This window comes from Carcharhinus amblyrhynchos, chromosome 33, assembly GCF_965287045.1.
Source record: "Carcharhinus amblyrhynchos chromosome 33, sCarAmb.v2.hapA, whole genome shotgun sequence".
Lineage (NCBI taxonomy): Eukaryota > Metazoa > Chordata > Chondrichthyes > Carcharhiniformes > Carcharhinidae > Carcharhinus > Carcharhinus amblyrhynchos.
This window is the reverse complement of record NC_137356.1, coordinates 10,666,209-10,685,668: the sequence shown is the minus strand read 5'-3', so window position 1 is coordinate 10,685,668 and position 19,460 is coordinate 10,666,209. Positions and strand designations below refer to the sequence as shown.

General features: G+C 43.5%; 1 protein-coding gene across 1 annotated transcript in view; it reads right to left on the bottom strand.

Moving 5' to 3' along the window:
* stxbp2 (syntaxin binding protein 2) overlaps positions 1-19,460 on the bottom strand; it is a 69,560-nt gene that overhangs the window by 28,467 nt on the left and 21,633 nt on the right. The window contains exons 3-8 of the mRNA XM_080216325.1: positions 17,836-17,917; positions 14,652-14,728; positions 8,837-8,915; positions 6,816-6,919; positions 4,626-4,774; positions 2,704-2,788 (exon numbers count right to left, since the gene is read on the bottom strand). Coding sequence (XP_080072451.1) covers positions 2,704-2,788; positions 4,626-4,774; positions 6,816-6,919; positions 8,837-8,915; positions 14,652-14,728; positions 17,836-17,917 — 576 coding nt within the window. The remainder of the gene's footprint in view (positions 1-2,703; positions 2,789-4,625; positions 4,775-6,815; positions 6,920-8,836; positions 8,916-14,651; positions 14,729-17,835; positions 17,918-19,460) is intronic.

The window sequence follows — 19,460 nt, the reverse complement described above, 5'->3', positions numbered from 1 at the left end:
CAAAGAAAAAGGGTCTCACAGTGACATCCACAGAAAGAAAAGTGCAGTTATTTACCCTTGGCTGAAATGTAGTGATTGTTCACATTCTGGAAGAAAAGAACAGGAAACTGAAACTGGACAAGGAAGGGAGGAGCAGAAGGAAAAAAAGAGAAGAGAAAACAGTTTAAAACAGAAGGAAGTAACAGATAAAACAATACAGACCGATAAATTAAGACCACGACCTTTCATGTTCACTTCAGCGTCTTTCCAGAGCCTATAACTCTTGCACACGTTTACATCACCTTGCGTGTATAACTTAAATATAAAAAATTATTAGTGGATCCTCTGTGGTGTTGCTCAGTGGTAGTCTGAAGCTCGGTTGCACTTGTCCCTGTTCATGTGCTCTAGCACTGATTAATCGTTCTGTCTGGACAAATCTGGGTAACTGAGGCAGATTTGTAATTATATAGTTCTTTCCAGCCTTCAGACCACTGCCCTGGCCTTTTTTTTTCAGAAAAGATCATTTCCCAGGTAACAAAGCTTTTAAATTTCACCCACCTACGAATAACAGTGGCACAGTGGGTTAGCATTGCTGCCTCACAGCGCCAGAAACCCTGGGTTCAATTCCAACCTTGGGTGTGTGTGTCTGTGTGAAGTTTGCACATTCTCCCCATGTCTGCGTGGGTTTCCTCCAGGTGCCCCAGTTTCCAAAGGTGTGCAGGTTAGATTGATTGGCCATGTTAAATTGTCCCTTAGTGTCCCAAGATGTATAGATTAGGTGGATTGGCCATACTAAATTGACCCTAGCGTCAAGGAGATTAGCAGGGTAAATACGTGGGGTTACAGGGATAGACGCTGGGTGGGATTGTTGTCAGTTCAGGCTCGATGGTCCAAATGGCCTTCTGCACCAAAGGGATTCTATGAATCTCTGAAAAGGAAGACTTTAAAAATATTCTCAAAAGGTTGGGAGTTAACTCACATTATCGAAAAGGCCAACTATTCACCACATTAGGATTTTGCAGCAACAGCTAAGAATGGATAAAGGGACAAAAATAAAAAGTCAAGTAAATTTAAGACCCAAATGGTAAGAAGGGGAGAAGTACAAAACCAATTACCCCCATCTGATTCTTGTTGGGTTAAGATTCACAGGTGACAGTCTTCTGCTAAGTGGCCACTCTATTCCTGTGGCTAAAGAAAAATTGGGGGTGGGGGGGGGCAGGGAAGAAAGAGGAAGGGGAGAAATCAAGATATTGAATTTGATGATCAGCCATAATCAAAATGGAATGGCAGAGCAGGCTCAAAGGGCTGAACTGCCTACTCTTGCTTCTGGTTTCTATGGGTAGCACAGTCCTTAGTACTGCTGCCTCAGTGCCAGAGACCAGGATTCAATTCCAGCTTCCAGTCACTGTCCGTGTGGAGTTTGCACCTTCTCCCTACGTCTGCGTGGGTTTCTTCCAAGTGCTTCGGTTTCCTCCCAAAGTCTAAACATATGCTGGTTAGATGGATTGGCTATGTTAAATTGCTCCTTAGAGTCAGGGGAGTTAGGGTAAATAAGTGGGTTAAGGTGGATAGAGCTTGGGTGGGGTTGCTGCAGACTTGATGGGCCAAATGGCTTCCTTCTGCACTGTAGGGATTCTATGATCTATGTTTCATTCGAGAACCAATATATTACAAGGCAGAGGGCTTCCTCAAAATGGGGCATTTTGCAGAGCACAGATTAAATGGAGGTACAAGGTACAAGAGTCTAAAACTAGAGGGTATTGGTTTAAGGTGAGAGGGGAGATGCACAGAAGTGTCCAGAGGGGCAATTTTTTCCACACAGAGGGCAGAGAGTATCTGGAATGAGCTGCCAGAGGTAGTAGTAGAGGCGAGTATAATTTCATCTTTTAAAAATCATTTAGACAATTACATGGGTGAGATGGGTATAGAGGGATATGGGCCAAATGTGGGAAATTGGGACTAGCTTAGGGGTTAATAACAAAGGGTGGCATGGACAAGTTGGGCCAAAGGGCCTGTTTCCACGCTGCAAACCTCAGACTCAATTTCAATTTTTATTTTGCCTCACCCTCCTTAAATAGGTATTTGGTTCCTGGGAAATGTTTAGTTGAAACTATCAGATAGTGGGGGCTAAAGGTTAAACCTCTTGGATACTGGGCACAACAACGGTATTCAGTGGCAAATGCAAGTCAGTCAAGCCAGCATTACCTGCCACTGTGTCCGCAGTGTACAACTTAGCGCAACAGCCCATCTAGTTGGTCATTTAAAAAATTCTACTTGGAAGAAGAAGAATTGCGAGCTACAGTAAGTAATATTTGATGGAAAAACTCTGGCTCAGGGCAGCTACTGAACCTGCCTCGGTGACTGAGTACTGAGTTTGGAATCAGAGTTCAGAGCAGGAAATGTAATTTCTTTGACGTTCCAAGTCAATGGCTTTATGCTGCCAGTTCATCTTCTAGTGCCCTCTCAGCAAGCTAAAGCTAACAATGTCCAATAAAAATGGTAACGTCTGATGGATTAATACAAGGACTATTCAAATATTAGGCCTTGCTCTGAAGACTGATTCTCATGAATTCCTTTAAGCGTGATATTCTCTGCCAGAATGTCACTTGTCCCCCACCAGCATGGTTGATTTTACCAATGATTTTAGCAGAACGACAGAAGTTTAGAAATGACAAAGTGAATAAACGACAAGAGTGAAAAAAAACTAGTGATGGTATTACTCACCTCTCCCATGCTGGGATTATCAGCCTTGTATGCATTCAGTTTGTCATGAATTAGATTCGCCAATGTTGAATTGATTTCTGGGCCCCTGGGAATACACAAGGTAAAATTCACACCACAGACAATATGCTTTATCTCATAGGACTAATTGGCTGTGGTTTGGGGAGGGGGGATGTGGGAGCTAGCATTAAGTCCTGACATTTCTGAGTTAACCAAAGATCAAGAGTGGAATTGAGGCAGGCACAGTACTTTTAGCACACAGAACTGTTAAATGTCAGCATTAATTTGTGAAATAACTACTCCAATTTCTGGTGCATACCAAAGAATATCATGCCTGAGGGATTGTTTTTGCACACTGCATCAGCAAACATACTCAGTTGTCAACTTTTCTCTTCCAAGCTTTAGTGAGCACCTCTCCTCCACTTATTGCATTAATGCACGGTTTCTATTTCCCCACACGGGCCATCTTGCTGAGCATGATTTATTACCACTTACATGGGGAGCTTTTGTGCTGTGGGCCTGCAGCCACTAAACGCTAGCCAACAACTGTCCACACTCCATTCCCAACACGCGTTCAAGAAGACTGTCACAGCATTAGTCTCCTGAATGGCCACATTTTGTGCCGCATGCTTCTAGGAAAGGACATTTATATAATCCATGGGGTGACATGGAGGAATAGTGGTTAGCATTACTGCCTCACAGCGCCAGGGACCTGGGTTCAATTCCTGGCTTCGGTCACTGACTGTCTGGAGTCTGCATGTTCTCTCTATAGCTGTGTGAGTTTCCTCTGAGTGCTCCGGTTTCCCTTCTCAGTCCGAAAGATGTGCTGGTTAGGTGCATTGGCCATGCTGAATTCTCCCTCGGTGTACCTGAACAGGTGCTGGATTGTGGTGACTAGGGGATTTTCACAGTAACTTCACTGCAGTGTTAATGCAAACCTACTTGTGAGTATTAAATAAACTTTATATTTCATGGCACTTGCTCATTTACATTTGGAAACTTGAAATGAGAGAGAAAGACTACAAGCATTCGACAGAACATGATGAAAATGCACGGAGCCAAAACAGGAGATTAGATCGGGGTAACCTAGTCAAAGTGCTGAGTTCTAAAAAGTGTTTTATAAAGGATGAGTGCGGTGGAGAGACAGAGGGAAGTTTAGAGTGGCATGATCATCAATGGTACAGCAAGGGAATGAGAATTGGAAGGTTGGAGGCAGGAGGAGACAAGGCTATCAAAGGCAGGAAGAGACAAGGTGATCAAAGAATTTAAAGACAAGAGGAGTGTTTCATTGGAGGACCAGAAAGCAACAGAGGCCAGCAGGAATAGTTCAAGAACAACGTGGGATAGGGTTTGAGCAGTGCAACTTTAGATGCTTTGTTGGCTTGAACTACATCAGGTTTCGCCAATTTCAGCCGAGGGAGGAAGGAAACTACTTCTAACCACAAGTCTTTGTCAACAGAAAAACCACCTCCTCTAGCTCCACACATCTACTGCTGAGCCTCTCATTCATAACTTTATCACGCACAGCTCAACCACTCCAATGCTTTCTGCAGGATTTGAGCAGTAGAACTTCAGGGAAGTTGTAATTCATGGAGGTGGGGAGGTGAGAAGCCAATCATTAGTTTTGCCATTACAGCATGACCAATGAGTATCTCAATTCCATCTATGCCCTGGATCCATGACCTTGTTCAATGCCAAAACCCATCAAGCTTGCTTCTGATCTAAAAGAAAAGCTTATTTATTAGTCACAAGTAAGGCTTACAGTAACACTGCAATGAAGTTACTGTGAGATCTAACCTCAAGCTTATTTTTGGTTGGGAGTGGGAGGAGAAAGAGTTTTCATATAGCCCTTGGCCCCATCACACGGGTACATCAATGAGGAAAAGCCATATGTTACACTCAGTATGAATGACAAGCAGGCTTACTTTCTATATCTCACAGCTGGATATTCCTTCAATGTCTCACATAACGTTGCTATCTGTTCAGCCAGATCCTCCAGTAGGTTGCTATTGCCATTTGCAGGTTGAGAGCTGAAGAAATGATGGAATGAATCTGTACAATCCAGTGAAAAAACCTTATGGAGATCACACAAAGAAACAGTCACTGGATGCCAGCATGCGGCACAATCAAGACTACACCTTATGCAAGTGCAACATAAAATAAATATTTTACTTGAAAGTATACACTTTTGACAGAACACAAGTTAAAGCTACTATTAAATTAAGACTAAAGCAAGAAGTATTCACCTTTTAAAATGCCCCAGAAATGGATTTTTCAGTTTGTTTTAAATTACAGCAACAAAGCTGTTCATGGAATCAGATTTATCAAGGGACACTCGTTAACAAGTTTAATAAGCAGGTTCCCATAGAAGGTAGCAACATTTGTGAAGCTCCAATGAACCTGTAAATTATTCATTCCTGAAACACAGAAGAGCCCCATGGTTTTAAGAACCCATTTTATTTTAGATATTTGAAAGTGTTCTGTTTTGGATTAAAAAAATGCATCATAAAGTCAAAACAAATATTTTCTGAATTAAAAAGGCTTTTATTTTGAATATGCAATCTCCATACATTGACCCCAGACAGAATTTTACCGGCATGTCCACCTGAGGTTTGTACCATCCCACCCAAGGCCAACAGAGAATGCCGCTCTCTGAGCCTCACCCGTACCCCGTCCTCTGTCCACACTTGCCACTGCCTCAGGGAAAAAAGCAGCCAGCATAATCGAGGACTCCACGTACCCCAGACATTTTCTCTTCCACCTTTTTCCACTGGGGAAAAAGATACAAAAGTCTGAGATCGGATACCAACCGACTCAAGAATAGCTTCTTCCCTGCTGCTGTCAGACCGTTGAATGGACTTACCTCACACTAAGTTGATCTTTCTCTACACCCTAGCTATGACTGTAACACTACATTCTGCACTCTCTCCTTTCCTTCTTCCCAATGTACTCTTTGTACAGTATTGTTGTGGATCCTGTGTACGATTCGCTTCATTTACGCAAAGACTTCATTTTAAGATATTTCCGGCTACGCAATTATGTTTGAATGCTCAGCTTTTAAAGTTAACTTGACCACATTTTAAATGCAGCAGGCATGCAGGGATTAGCTTGAAAATTGACCGCATTCTCTGAATGTACAATGCTAGCAGAAAAGGCTCTCTCAAAAGCCAAAACAAAGTTTTTCATGGCCACAGCTGCAAATTGTTTATGAAAGTTAGAGGCACAGCTTGTACCAAGCAATTTCAGTACAAGATAACGGGAAAGTTTGAATTCAACAGCCACAGGTTATCAGTGAGCTGTGGGTCGACTTGGGTCAAGTCTGTGTCAGGACTGGCTTTTGCCTGTCTCTCTCTGATCAGTTTTTTTGCTTTCTGTGATGTGTTAATTTTAAAATTCTGCTCAATGAAAGAAATTCAACGTACCAATGCTGTCCACATCTATTCTGAGGAATGGATGGACCTTACAGGTATGCATTTTATAGCGCACAAGAAACAATACTTCTCACTTTTTCCCTATACATGTGACGATAATAAATCAAATCCTAAATCGATTTTATAGGTCCTTTGAAGTTAATTAGCACAATTTTGACTGCTTTCAAACTTTGCTCCAGAAGGAGTTGTAAAGATGTTAGGCTTTCTTTTATTCATCTCGATTTGATCATAGAATCCCTACAGTGCAGAAGGAAACCATTTGACCATCAAGTCTGCAACGAAAACAATCCCACCCAAGCCCTATTCCAGTAACCCGACATATTTACTCTGCTAATCCCTCTGACACTAGGGGCACTCCAGCATGACCTATCAACCTAACCTGCACATCTTTGGACTGTGGGAGGAAACTGGAGCACCTGGAGGAAACCCACGCAGACACAGGGAGAATGTGCAAACTCCACACAGACAGTGACCCAAGGTCAGAACGGAATCTGGGTCTCTGGTGCTGTGAGACAGCAGTGTTAACTAATATGCCACCGTGCTGCCCAGACATTTGAAAAGATATTTGTGATGTTAATAGGGCAAAATGCAGTTTGCACTCATCCATGCTTACAATGGCATAACATACACTGCACAAGGTCAAAATGATGCATCATTGAAATAGGTTTGCCTGCAATTACTCACTTGGGATTCAAGAGGAAGAAACGACACGTGGATTTCTTTAAGGGTTTTGATCACTTTTGTGCACCGTGATCTTCCAAGCTCGGTAAACAGCGGCTCTGGACAGGCTGAGGGGAGCAAGAGACACCAAACAAGAATGATCAATGCCCAGGCATAATGACAGATTATCCGTCTGTGCAATCATTTACAAGCAAGGATCATGGGGCAGTTACAGGGAGTTTGAAAAGATGGTACAACTTCTATTCATCTATTAAGTATGAAAGATAAAACGTGGACATCATACTTCCTGAAGGTTGAAGTTTGGTACACCTGCCTCCGGCTTTATGCTCTCATTTTTCTCCCTGCAACCCACTGCACCCCACAGTCAGAGCCCCTCTTAGACATGAACAGTCCCAGGATGAGGTTAGAGATCTAATTCAAGGCAAGCACCAGTTCCACCTTTAAGCTAGCGGTTAAGGGAATATTTGGGCAATCATTCCTGGATATTTCCTTGAGGGTGAAAGATCTGTGGAAATCTTAGTACTGTAATTACCTTGTGGCATGGCATGCAGTGTCAAAATGTACAATTATCCCCACCCCCTCCGCCAATCTTTAATCTACCAGTATGAAGGACGAGGACAATATTTGGCAAGGAGAGCAATGGGGGAGAAAGAAAAATAAATGGTTGAAAGGCAATATTGACAATATGTACAAATTTAAATCAATTTTATCCAACTGGAGAACTCTGCACCCAGATGGGGATCTGGACTAAGCAGCTCTTGTAGTAGAAAAACATGAAGGCAGCCTCACACTGTACGTGAAGTCCACCATATCTTAATTACGAGGAGTACAAAGAATACATTTTATATTATAGAAGTTAGTCCGACCAAATCCAGCTTTACAGGTAGCAGCAACTCACTTGGAGCCATCTACTCTGAACCCACACACTGGCTGGAATTCTCTGGTCATTCACTATCAATGTCAGGAAGGATGGAGAATTTGGTGCTTAGTCACACCTCTGTTCACCGCAATGGGAAGGGAGAATCCCGGCTGTGAGCAAGGTCTGAGAATCCAGCCTACTGTACCTTTCTCAAATTTTTATCCAATACTCTTACAAACGTTAGTCGCTGCCTCAACAGTTATTTGTAGGAAGCCCACTCCAATTTCCAATAATCTTGTAACATAAGAACATGAGAACTAGGAGCAGGAGTAGGCCATCTGGCCCCTTGAGCCTGCGCTGCCATTCAATAAGATAATGGCTGATCTTTTCGTGGACTGACACATTTTGACACTGCGTCCCATGCCAAAAGCTAGTTACAGTACTAGGATTCCCACAGTCCATATTAACATAAATTTAGCTATACGCTTCCTGGATCTCATGCAGAAATACATACACATCCTTCCAAATAGTGTCCAAGCTCATGTATAAAAAAAGCACAGCATTCGGAATGGCACCGTTTGCTCCAGTATTGTAGCATCAATTTCTTGGATGCTATTTGCCTATTTGGTTGCCCTTGGGGAAAGTAACCTAAGGAAATTTGGCATGCTCACTCAGACTTTCACCAATGTCTACAGACGCACCATAGAAAGCATTCTTTCTGGTTGTACCACAGCTTGATATGGCTCCTGCTCTGCCCAAGAATGCAAGGAACTACAAAAGGTCGTGAATGTAGCCCAATCCATCACTTCCTGCTGCCTCAGAAAAGCAGCCAGCATAATTAAGGACCCCACGTACCCCGGACATTCTCTCTTCCATCTTCTTCCACTGAGAAATAGAAACAAAAGCCTGAGGCCATGTACCAACCGACTCAAGAACACCTTTTTCCCTGCTGCCATTAGACTTTTGAATGGACTTACTTTGCATTAAGTTGATCTTTCTCTACACCCTAGCTATGACTGTAATACTACATTCTGCACTCTCTCATTTCCTTCTCTATGAATGGTATGCTTTGTCTATATAGCACGTAAGAAACAATATTTTTCACTGTATGTTAATACATGTGACAGGAATAAATCAAATCAAAAATCAAAACATTAACACTTACTGTCAGTGAAGAATACATGGGCTGCTTTGTACATAAACATTGGTGTGTCTTTAAAGTCGTTAATCAAGGCTCGCACCGACTGAAGGGGAGGAAAGAAAAGATATCACATGTATACTTCACTCATGTTTTAACTTCCAACTCCCAGCAACACAATAGGCAACCACTCCATTGTTGAACATGAATATGGCCGCAATTAGGATATTGTTTCAATTCTGGTTGCCACACTACCAGAAGGATGTGGAGGCTTTGGAGAAGGTACAGATAAGATTTGCCAGGAAGTTGCCTGGTATGGAAGGCATTAGGTACGAGGAGAGGTTGGAGAAATTTGGTTTGTTCTCACTGGAACGACAGAGGTTGAGGGTCGACCTGACAGAAGTCTACAAGATTATGAGGGGCACGGCAGAATGGACAATCAGAAGCTTTTTCCCAGGTTGGAAGAGTCAATTACTAGGAGGCATAGGTTTAAGGTGAGAGGGGCAAGATTTAAAGGAGATTTATGAGGCAAGTTTTTTTTAAAAAACACAGAGAGCGATTGGTGCCTGGAACTCGCTGCCAGGGGAGGTAGTGGAAGCAGGTACAATAGTGACTTTTCACGGCCCTCTGAACAAATACATCAATAGGATGGAAATAGAGGGATATAGTCCCCGGAAGGATAGGGGGTTTTAGTTCAGTTGGACAGCATGGTCAGTGCAGGTTGGGGGGCCAAAGGGCCTGTTCCTTTGCTGTAATTTCCTTTGTTTTTCTATGAAACTGTAGGGCGCTATAGCTTAAAGTCTATTGCATTATACCAGCAATCCAGAGATTTGAGTGTTCAAATCCCTTCAAGTTATGAAATTAAATTTAATTGGTAATTTTGTGGGTTGGGGACTCACATGTAGACTCTCACATTTAGAATTTTGGCGACTATCTTTCTGAAGAGAAGGGACTATTCCATACAGCTGAAAGGTAAAAATTCACTCTTTCATTTTTTTTTAAACAGATGCTGACATGTTGTCTATTTCCAGAATTTTATATTTTGATCCCAATTATCTTTTTATTCAGAACCCAAGTCTTTTCACTAAGCACGTGGGGACTGGCCTGCAGTGTATTCCCACCAGTCTGGCTTTTATTTCAGATTGCCAACATGATCTGTACTACAAGAAAAATGACTTGTTAAATGGGACTGAAATAAAACTGAGTATGGCGGGGTGGGGGTGGGGGGAGGTGGAAGAGTTAGTAAGAACTAAGGGAATAATGGGATCACAAATCACAGCGAAAACATCCAGAATTTTATAAGTCTCTTTGAGCTCCCTCCCCCCTCATTTGTCTGAACTCCAGCAAAAACAATCCCAACCTAGTGAATCCCTCCTCATACATCAGTCCCACCATCCCCGGAATCAGCTGTTAAACCTTCGCTGCATTTCCTTGACAGCAAGAACATCCTTCCTCAGAAGAGGAAAGCAAAACTGCACGCACTGTCGTTAAGAAAGCCCATCAACGTCTCTACCTTCTCAGGAGACTAAGGAAATTTGGCATGTCAGCTACGACTCTCACCAACTTTTACAGATGCACCATCAAAAGCATTCTTTCTGGTCGTGTCACAGCTTGGTATGGCTCCTGCTCTGCCCAAGGCTGCAATGTAGCCCAATCCATCATGCAAACCAGCCTCCCATCCACTGACTCTGTCTACACTACCTGCTGCCTCGGCAAAGCAGCCAGCATAATTAAGGACACCACACATCCCGGACATTCACTCTTCCACCTTCTTCCATTTGGAAAAAGATACAAAAGCTGAGGTCACGTACCAACCGACTCAAGAATAGCTTCTTTCCTGCTGCCATCAGACTTTTGAATAGATCTACTTTGCATTAAGTTGAACTTTCTCTACACCCTAGTTATGATTGTAACACTACATTCTGCACTCTCTCATTTCCTTCTCTAGGAACGGTATGCTTTATCTGTGTAGTGTGCAAGAAACAATACTGCTCACTCTATACTAACACGTGACAATAAATCGAATAAAAAACAGTATTCTAAGTGGGACTTCACCAAGGCCCTATATAGTTGCAACAACACATCCCTGCTCCTGTACTTGAAACTTCTCGCAGTGAAGGCAAGCATAACATTTGTCTTCTTTACCGCCTGCTACACCTGCACACTTACCTTCAGCGACTTGTGCACAAGGACACCCAGGTTCCACTGCACACTCCTCTCTCCCAGTTTACAGCCATTCTTATTTTCGCTTCCAAACTGAATAACGTCACATTTGGACAAGACCTCACAAGGCAGTTCCACTGGAGGCAAAGCTAGGGCCCCAGAAAATAGTGGATTTTCACTACAATCAGGACAAGGTCGATGGCAATTTATACTGCAAAAGTACTAGCAAAGTGATCAAGTCTCAAAATCAGGAGTAGATAACAATAGCTCAAAAAATAAACTCACTGGACAGATTTTAAATTTCTAGTCAGGATCTGTTTGCAAGATTACTGTACACAATGGAGAAAAAAAATGAAAAACTAGCAGAAGGGGTACATACCTTGCGAAACTACACTATTACAGTCAGTTAATCTAGATTGTACCACTAGCGCAAGTGCAAAACCAATAAAGACCACCCACCCAGGCCTGTTCCAGAGAGGCGTGTGCCCTATCCCAATTCATTTAAGCACTTGAGAACATTGAGACACTTTTACTCAGAGGGGTGCTGAGGAGGCTGGAATCCCTGCAGGCGATGGCATTCACTAATAAAATACAGGCTACATCTGGAGACCAGACAATGTCGGAAAACCACTTCTGAGGGCCCCACAAGATGTGCAGAGACAGATTTTTATTGCCTTCTACCCACAGACGACAAATTTTAACAACTCGAAGCCTCAAAGGAGAAGTAAACATGGGGATCAATTGTGTGGAATGATGACCGAAAATCATCGACAGGGGAGGTAATCAAAATGTAGAAACCTCTGAAAACTTTCAAGAAAACAGGCCATCATCAAGTTCCTTACTGAGGTCTATTAAACGAAAGCTCCAAGATATCAAATAACGCAATCTATATTGTTCCGCTTAGATTGCAAAATCCCAACACTGCTGTCAACCATATATTTCCATGATGTACTGAATCCTCCCAGTCTACAATTAACCTTCAATCTGGTCATACAGACATTTATCCACAGCTTTTCTGAGAATTAAAGCTGATTAATAGATTGTTAAGTACTTTGAAGTTTATTAGTGTCACAAGTAGGTTTACCTTAACATTGCAATCATAGAACCTACAGTGGAGAAGGAGGCCATTTGGCCAATTGAGCCTGCACCGACAACAATCCCACAGGTCCTATCCCCGCAACTCCACATATTTACTCTCCTAATCTCCCCCTGACCGAGGGAGAATTTAGCATGGCCAATGCACTCTAACCAGCACGTCTTTTGGACTGTAGGAAGAAACCGATGCATCCGGAGGAAACCCACACAGACACGGGGGAGAATGTGCAGACTCTGCTCAGTGACGCAAGCCAGGAATCGAACCTGGGTCCTGGGGCTGTGAGGTAGCAGTACTAACCACTGTGCCACCATGGCTACTGTAAATATGCATGATAACATCTTTATCTTGTCTTGCACTAAGTCCCGTGATAATGGTTCCTGACGTACAGGCCACACACAGCCAGCACTAGTCCATTAGTATCTGCTAAAAACCTGAGACCAGCATTTTCTGATGGGGAGAGGTTGAATAGGCTGGGCCTGGGTTCAATGGAATTTAGAAGAATGAGAGACAACCTTATTGGGACATGTAGGATTCTCAGGGGGTTTGACAGGATAAGTAGATGCTGACAGGTTGTTCCCACTTGTGGGCAGGTCTTGGACCAGACGGTATAATCTCAGAGTAAGGGGTCACCTGTTTAAAATGGAGATGAGAAGGAGTTTCTTCTCTGAGGTTAACCATCTGTGGCATTCTTTATTGCAGAGGCTGGGTCATTAAGTGTTCAAGGCTGAGGCAGACAGATTTTTAATCAGTAAGGGAATCAAGGGTTATGGGGATGAGGCAGGAAATTGGAGTTGAGGATTATCACATCAGATCAGTCAAGGTCTAATTTAATGGCAGAACAGACTCAATGGGCTGAATGGTCTAATTTTGCTCCTATATTTTAAGATCTATACTGCTCTTTCCAAAACATTACAGTGGATTTACACAAGTACCTTTATATAGTGTCTTTCAGATAGGAAAGCAGCTCACAGCACTTCAGAGGCACCATCAGATCAAAGCTTACAGTCAAAACAAGAGGTGACTGAAAGGTAGTTCAAAGTTGGTCTTAAGGAGGAGGAGAAAGAGGAGATATAGGTGTGGAAATTTCAGTCTCACCTTGTGGAGTGTCAATGTCTAGCCGAGATTACTGGTTTAATTATCTGGCATAGCGACTAACTGCAGTCCGAGAGGTCTTTCCTCTGGCTCTAACAGGTAACAGAAGTGGCTCACAAAGCAACACATCATTTACAACCAGAGCTAGCATTTTCCGGTGCCTTAAGTTTCTAAAAATGATAAAACCAGCAGTCTCTGCTATTTGGAGACTGCATTGGTATCATGTTAATTATTTTCAATCTTTTCTTGGAAAAGCAAGCCAGTATTTGCTGGGGCAATGCCAAGGAGAATCATGTTGGATTGCAATGGATATTTGAATGTTATTCTTCCATGTCTGAAATTTGGGCCTAAATCCAACCCAGACAAAAAAGGATTTATGACATGTTAATCCTCTAATCCCGACTAGCTCATAGAGTGGAACAGCACCACAAAGTGAACCTCTGCCCATTATTTCCCTACAGGTGTTCTGCCATTTACTTCTATTGGCATTTGTACTCCAAGCTGATGTAAAGTTGCTGGTGGTGTTATAGAATTGTGCACACAATGTGAATGGGGCAAGTTCCACAGCAATAGCAACATGGCATGGTCGCACCGTGGTACAGTGGTTAGCACTGCTGTCTCACAGCACCAGGGACCCAGGTTCAATTCCAGCCTTGGGTGACAGTCTGCAGTTTGCAGATTCTCCCATTGCCTGCGTGGGTTTCCTCCAGTTTCCTCCCACAGTCCAAAGATTAAAGTTTACTTGAGTCACAAGTAGGCTTACATTAATACCACAATGAAGTTACAATGAAAATCCTTTACCTGCCGCACTCTGGCGCCTGTTCAGCTATACTGGAGGGAGAATTTAGCATAGTCAGCATGCCTTTCAGACTGTGGCAGGAAACTGGAGTACCTGGAGGAAACCCATGCAGACACAGAGAGAACGTGCAAACTCCGCACAGAGTGACCCAAACCAGGAATGGAACCCGGGCCCCTGGGCTGTGAGGAAGCAATGCTAACTACTGTGCCACCATGCCGCCCTGTGTGCATATTAGGTGGATTGGCCATGCTAAATTGCCCCTTAGTATCCAAAGATGTGTAGTTTAAGTGGGATTAGCCACGGTAAATGTGTGGAATTACAAGGATAGGGCAGTGCTAGAGGGCCTGGGTAAGAACTCAGAGATTGGATGCCGATTCGATGGGCTGAATGGCCTGTTCCTCACTGTAGAGGGATTCTATAATAATTGTATCATAAAAGAACTCTCTTGCATTCGAATACTGTAGTTGCAATACAAATCAAACCTAGCATTCAATGCCCTCGACCTGGTTACCGGGAGACCAGTGTAGTTTTTGTTCAATTCGGGGTGGGGATATATTCTTTAGCAATGTAGGAGATAGGCATTGCAACAGATCTGTGCCACACCCAGTCTCAAAATGAAGATTACCAAACGCTTTGACACCCATAATGAGGCCAGTGGTGATCTGAATGACGTTTATACTTGCAGCACATGCCTTTTCTGATGGTGTAATTAGATAGATGGCTTCCAAACTGGGGATCGGCTCCCGCCGCTTGTTGATATCTTCAACGACTGGAACAACAACAAAAAAAAGAGAGCAATGTTCTAACAGGATCTCAAGTATTTTTGCATGATAGTTAACACTGCAATACATAGGAGACAGATGTATCAGGCTACTATGCTAAATACGTAATGCAAGCTGCAAATGCCCCGTACAATCTGAGCCCCAGGCAAGGAGGAAGAAAAACACACCACATCAAACTAGGGATTGAATTTTTAAATTATTCACAGTGACATTAAATATTTATTTTGCAAAAAGAACTGATCTTGATGCTTTGCTACACATACTGGTTTCAACAAATGAACACAATTCTTACAGCTGGTAAACAAAATTAAGAGGGGAAAAAGATTAATATTACAACCCATGAATGAAGAAAATGATGATAATATACATAGGGAAGCAGTATATACAGTGATTAACAATTGGAGTTGTCTGTGTGTGGGGTAGCAGTGGAACATCTATGGAGGCGATTCTCCCAGCCTGCTGCTTTTGGAATACAGCAGGCCGGGAGACTCAAGCAGAGGCTGTTTCGTGGGCTTCCCGCTGGCAGACAGAATACTGACGCCATCAGCTCCATGCTGGAAATCAGTACAGAACTGGAGAAATTATTCAAATCAGCACTCAAATATATTTTACACCTGATTAGCAGCTAGCCTTCTCCTCCCCCCAAGGGCACTGTCAGCTTGGCAGTGCCAGCCTGCCACTGACCAAGGAATAAAGTGGCAATGTTCAGGGGCACCTTGGGCAATGCCAAGGGGGCAGGGCCCTGCTGCCTCTCTGTACTTGGACTGGGTAGCAGAGGGAGGGAGGCCAACGATTGGGGTGGGATGAGAGGTTGGCCAGCCAAGTGGCTTGGGACAGAAATTGGGAGATGGGGGGGTTTGGAGGTGCAGCAATGGGGGGTAGTGGCACTGGCCAGCCTTGGCAGTAAGCGCCAATCTCAGCACTGATAGATTGGCACATGCACAATGGCCTGCTAAATGCCATGCTGCTGGCGTCTCCAGTGGGAATAGGCCTTGCCCACTGATCTTTCACATAAATCACGCTGGTGCACTCTACAGTGCATGGAGTGTGGGAGATTCATTGAAACTCCCGCTGAAAAAGACCAGAGGGGGTTTATTCCATTTTTTTTTAAATGAATTCAACTCTTGAAATTTTTTTATAGGCCGGTTAGTTTAATGTCTGTTGTAGGTAAAATGTTAGAATCCGTCATCAAGGAGGAAATAGCGAGGCATCTTGAGGGGAATTGCTTGATAGAGCAGACGCAGCACGGTTTCGTTAAGGGGAAGTCGTGTCTGACAAATTTATTGGAGTTCTATGACGATGTCTCTAGGGTGGTGGATAGAGGAGAGCCGGTGGATGTGGTCTTTCTTGATTTCCAGAAGACGTTTGACAAGGTACCTCACAAGAGGTATTGCAGAAGGTAAGGGGGCATGGAGTTGGGGGGTAGGGTGTTAGCGTGGATAGAGGATTGGTTGTCAAATAGGAGGCAGAGAGTGGGGGTTAATGGGTGCTATTCGGATTGGCGGTTGGTGACTAGTGGAGTGCCCCAGGGGTCGGTGCTGGGGCCTCAGCTATTCACCATTTATATAGATGATCTGGAGGAGGGAACTGAGTGTATGGTGTCGAAATTTGCTGATGACACCAAGATTGGTGGAACGGCAAATTGTGCGGAGGCTGTGGAGAGTCTGCAGAAGGATCTAGATAGGCTGGGCGAATGGCCCAGGAACTGGCAAATGGAATTTAATGTTGGCAAGTGCAAGGTGGTCCACTTTGGTAGGAATAATGGTAGGAAGGACTATTACTTATGTGGCGAAAAATGCAGCAGGCGACGGTGCAGAGGGACCTCGGGGTCCTTGTGCATGAGTCACAAAAACCCAGCCTGCAGGTGCAGCAGGTGGTCAGGAAGGCTAATGGGATGCTGGCCTTCATAGCGAGGGGGATTGAATATAAAAGTAGGGAGGTCTTGCTGCAGCTGTATAGGGTATTGGTGAGGCTGCAGCTGGAGTAGTGTGTGCAGTTTTGATTGCCGCACTTACGCAAGGATATTTTGGCCTTGGAGGGAGTGCAGAGGAGGTTTACTAGGCTGATACCGGAGTTGAGGGGGTTGAGCTATGAGGAGAGGCTGAATAAACTGGGCTTGTACTCGTTAGAGTTCAGAAGAATGAGGGGAGATCTCATTGAGACATATAAGATGATGAATGGGATGGATAGGATAGAGGTGGAGAGACTCTTCCCGCTCAGAAAGGACAGTAGGACTAGGGGGCACAGCCTCAAGATAAAGGGGGGCGGTTTAGAACTGAGTTGAGGAGGAACTTCTTCACTCAAAGGGTGGTGAATCTCTGGAATTCTCTGCCCGTTGAAGTGGTGGAGGCTGCCTCGCTAAATATTTTTAAGATGCGGGTTGATGGGTTTTTGATGGGCGAGGGGATTAAGGGTTATGGGGAGAGGGCGGGAATGTGGAACTGAGCCACGACAGATCAGCCATGATCTTATTGAATGGCGGGGCAGGCTCGAGAGGCTAGATGGCCTACTCCTGCTCCTATTTCTTATGTTCTTATGAATCACCTCCCTCATGTTTTCATCTTCAGGATGATGCCCTCTCCTATTTCCCACACTCATTGCTTTCTCGTTAGAATTATTGCCGGTATGACTGGCTCAGCAAAACTGTTTCTATAATGCAAGAAAAATAAATGCTTTTCAGGGTTTCATTTTCTGACTTGCCACTGGGTCTGATCTATTACACACAAAGGTATTGCTTTCCTTGTACTCAATCAAGTGGATTGGGAAATGACAAACTAAATTTTTGCTTTAAATGCAAGATTCAGGTATTTCTTTCTACAATTTCTTCAAGACAGCGGACCCCATTTAATCCTTGACAAGGCGGTTTTACTACCCGATGTACTGATGCAAATGCTGTCCCACATGACGCACAAAGAAACACTGTTCAGGAGGACCTTTTGATTGAGTTTCTGTGTAATATAAATAATCAATGGCAGAAGTGCCCCAGGCAGGTTACTTTATTCTTTTAAACAATGCTAATGTAGCACAGAGATGGATAATGAAATGCGCCCATTTCCTCCTTAGTCCATGCACCCAATGGTTGAATTTTACTTACTGGTTATGCCTTCTGCCATGATGTCAGACATCTTGCAGCAGGAGGATAAAATCTTCATGCTCAGGTGGTCCACAAGCAAGACCTGGGAAAGGTTGAGACAAAGTGACATTGAATTAATTTCCATACTTCTGGGAACGGTATTATAAACAAACTGTGGATCTGAAGAATGATTACAAAACAAAAGTGGTTAGGTGATGCCAAATGTGGGTCAACCTTTACTATTAAATTTAAGTGCAGGGCAATGGAATCCATAGAATCCCCACAGTGCAGTAGGACATTTGGCCCATCAAGTCTGCATCGACCACAATCCCACCCAGGTCCTACCTCCATTTACCCTAGCTTGCCCCCCTGACACTCAGGGGCAATTTAACATGGCCTATCCACCTAACCCGCACATCTCTGGAGTGTGGGAGGCCACAGCACCCAAAGGAAACCCATGCAGAAGAGTTGCTAATAGGTTAAATATACATCAGGAAGCAGCTGATTATTTGATTAATAATTGGATTTGTTTTTGTGTGGAGTAGCAGTGGAAAATCTATGTTTCCATCTGCAGGATGCTACCCTAATCCAAACATTTTATTATTTTTCAGTAAAGGAGTTCTTAAAATCGGTTTAAAACGCTTTCAACTAATTCACTTTGACATTTATCATCCTGCTTTGAAGAAATATTCTGAGATTATCGAGACTACATCATAAAATATTTTACACTGACATATTTCCCCCACACTGCCCAGATTGTACACCTTAACAAATTCTTCAAATTACGATCACTTTCAACAATTCCAAATCATGAGTTTAGTGTGTGAGGAATCAACCATCTACTCTATTCCTCCTACAGTTCTCAAAACATCATGGTTTAGTTCCCCTTTCAACGTAACGAAGAAGTTAGTCACCGTGTAATCTGCATCTTGGTAATTCCGTTCCTGGCTAGTTTTGGCCTGCACCTAAAAAGTCTTATGAATGTATACATGTAACTTTTCTTTTCCATTTGTGTTTAATGAACCTCTGGAGTCACCTTCTTTAGTTCCTTGTGCGATTGCTAATGTGAGATTGTCATGTCCATTCCTGTTATTTAGTCTGCCGGTGCTGGAGGGATGTGTGCGTGTGCATGTATGGGGGGGGGGGTGGATGGGTTCTACATCACCTTCTGAGCTTAGAAGCTTCCTTTGCATCACACACTGATCAGAACCCCCTACAAGTTCAGCAGTATTGCTTCAGACATAGAACTCTGTTGATCGAGCAATGTCGTCCTATGTCTTGCCTTACCTAGCACTGTCTACACTGACTGGGCAAGTCACATACACATTCAATTGCAACTCTTTCAGATCAAGTTTAAAATAATTCCATGAATGAGTGACTTCCATTCTTTATTTTGATATAACGCTTTGCACTTGTCCATTTTGAATCTTATTTGTTTCAATTCTAAAAGTAAACTTTATTTATTGGCATCACGAGTAGGCTTACATTAACACTGCAACGAAGTTACTGTGAAAGTCCCCTAGTCACTACACTCCAGTGTCTGTTCGGGTATACTAAGGGAGAATTCAGCACGGCCGACGCACCCTAACCAGCAAGTCTTCACACCATGGGAAGAAACCCACACGGGCACGGGGAGAATGTGCAGG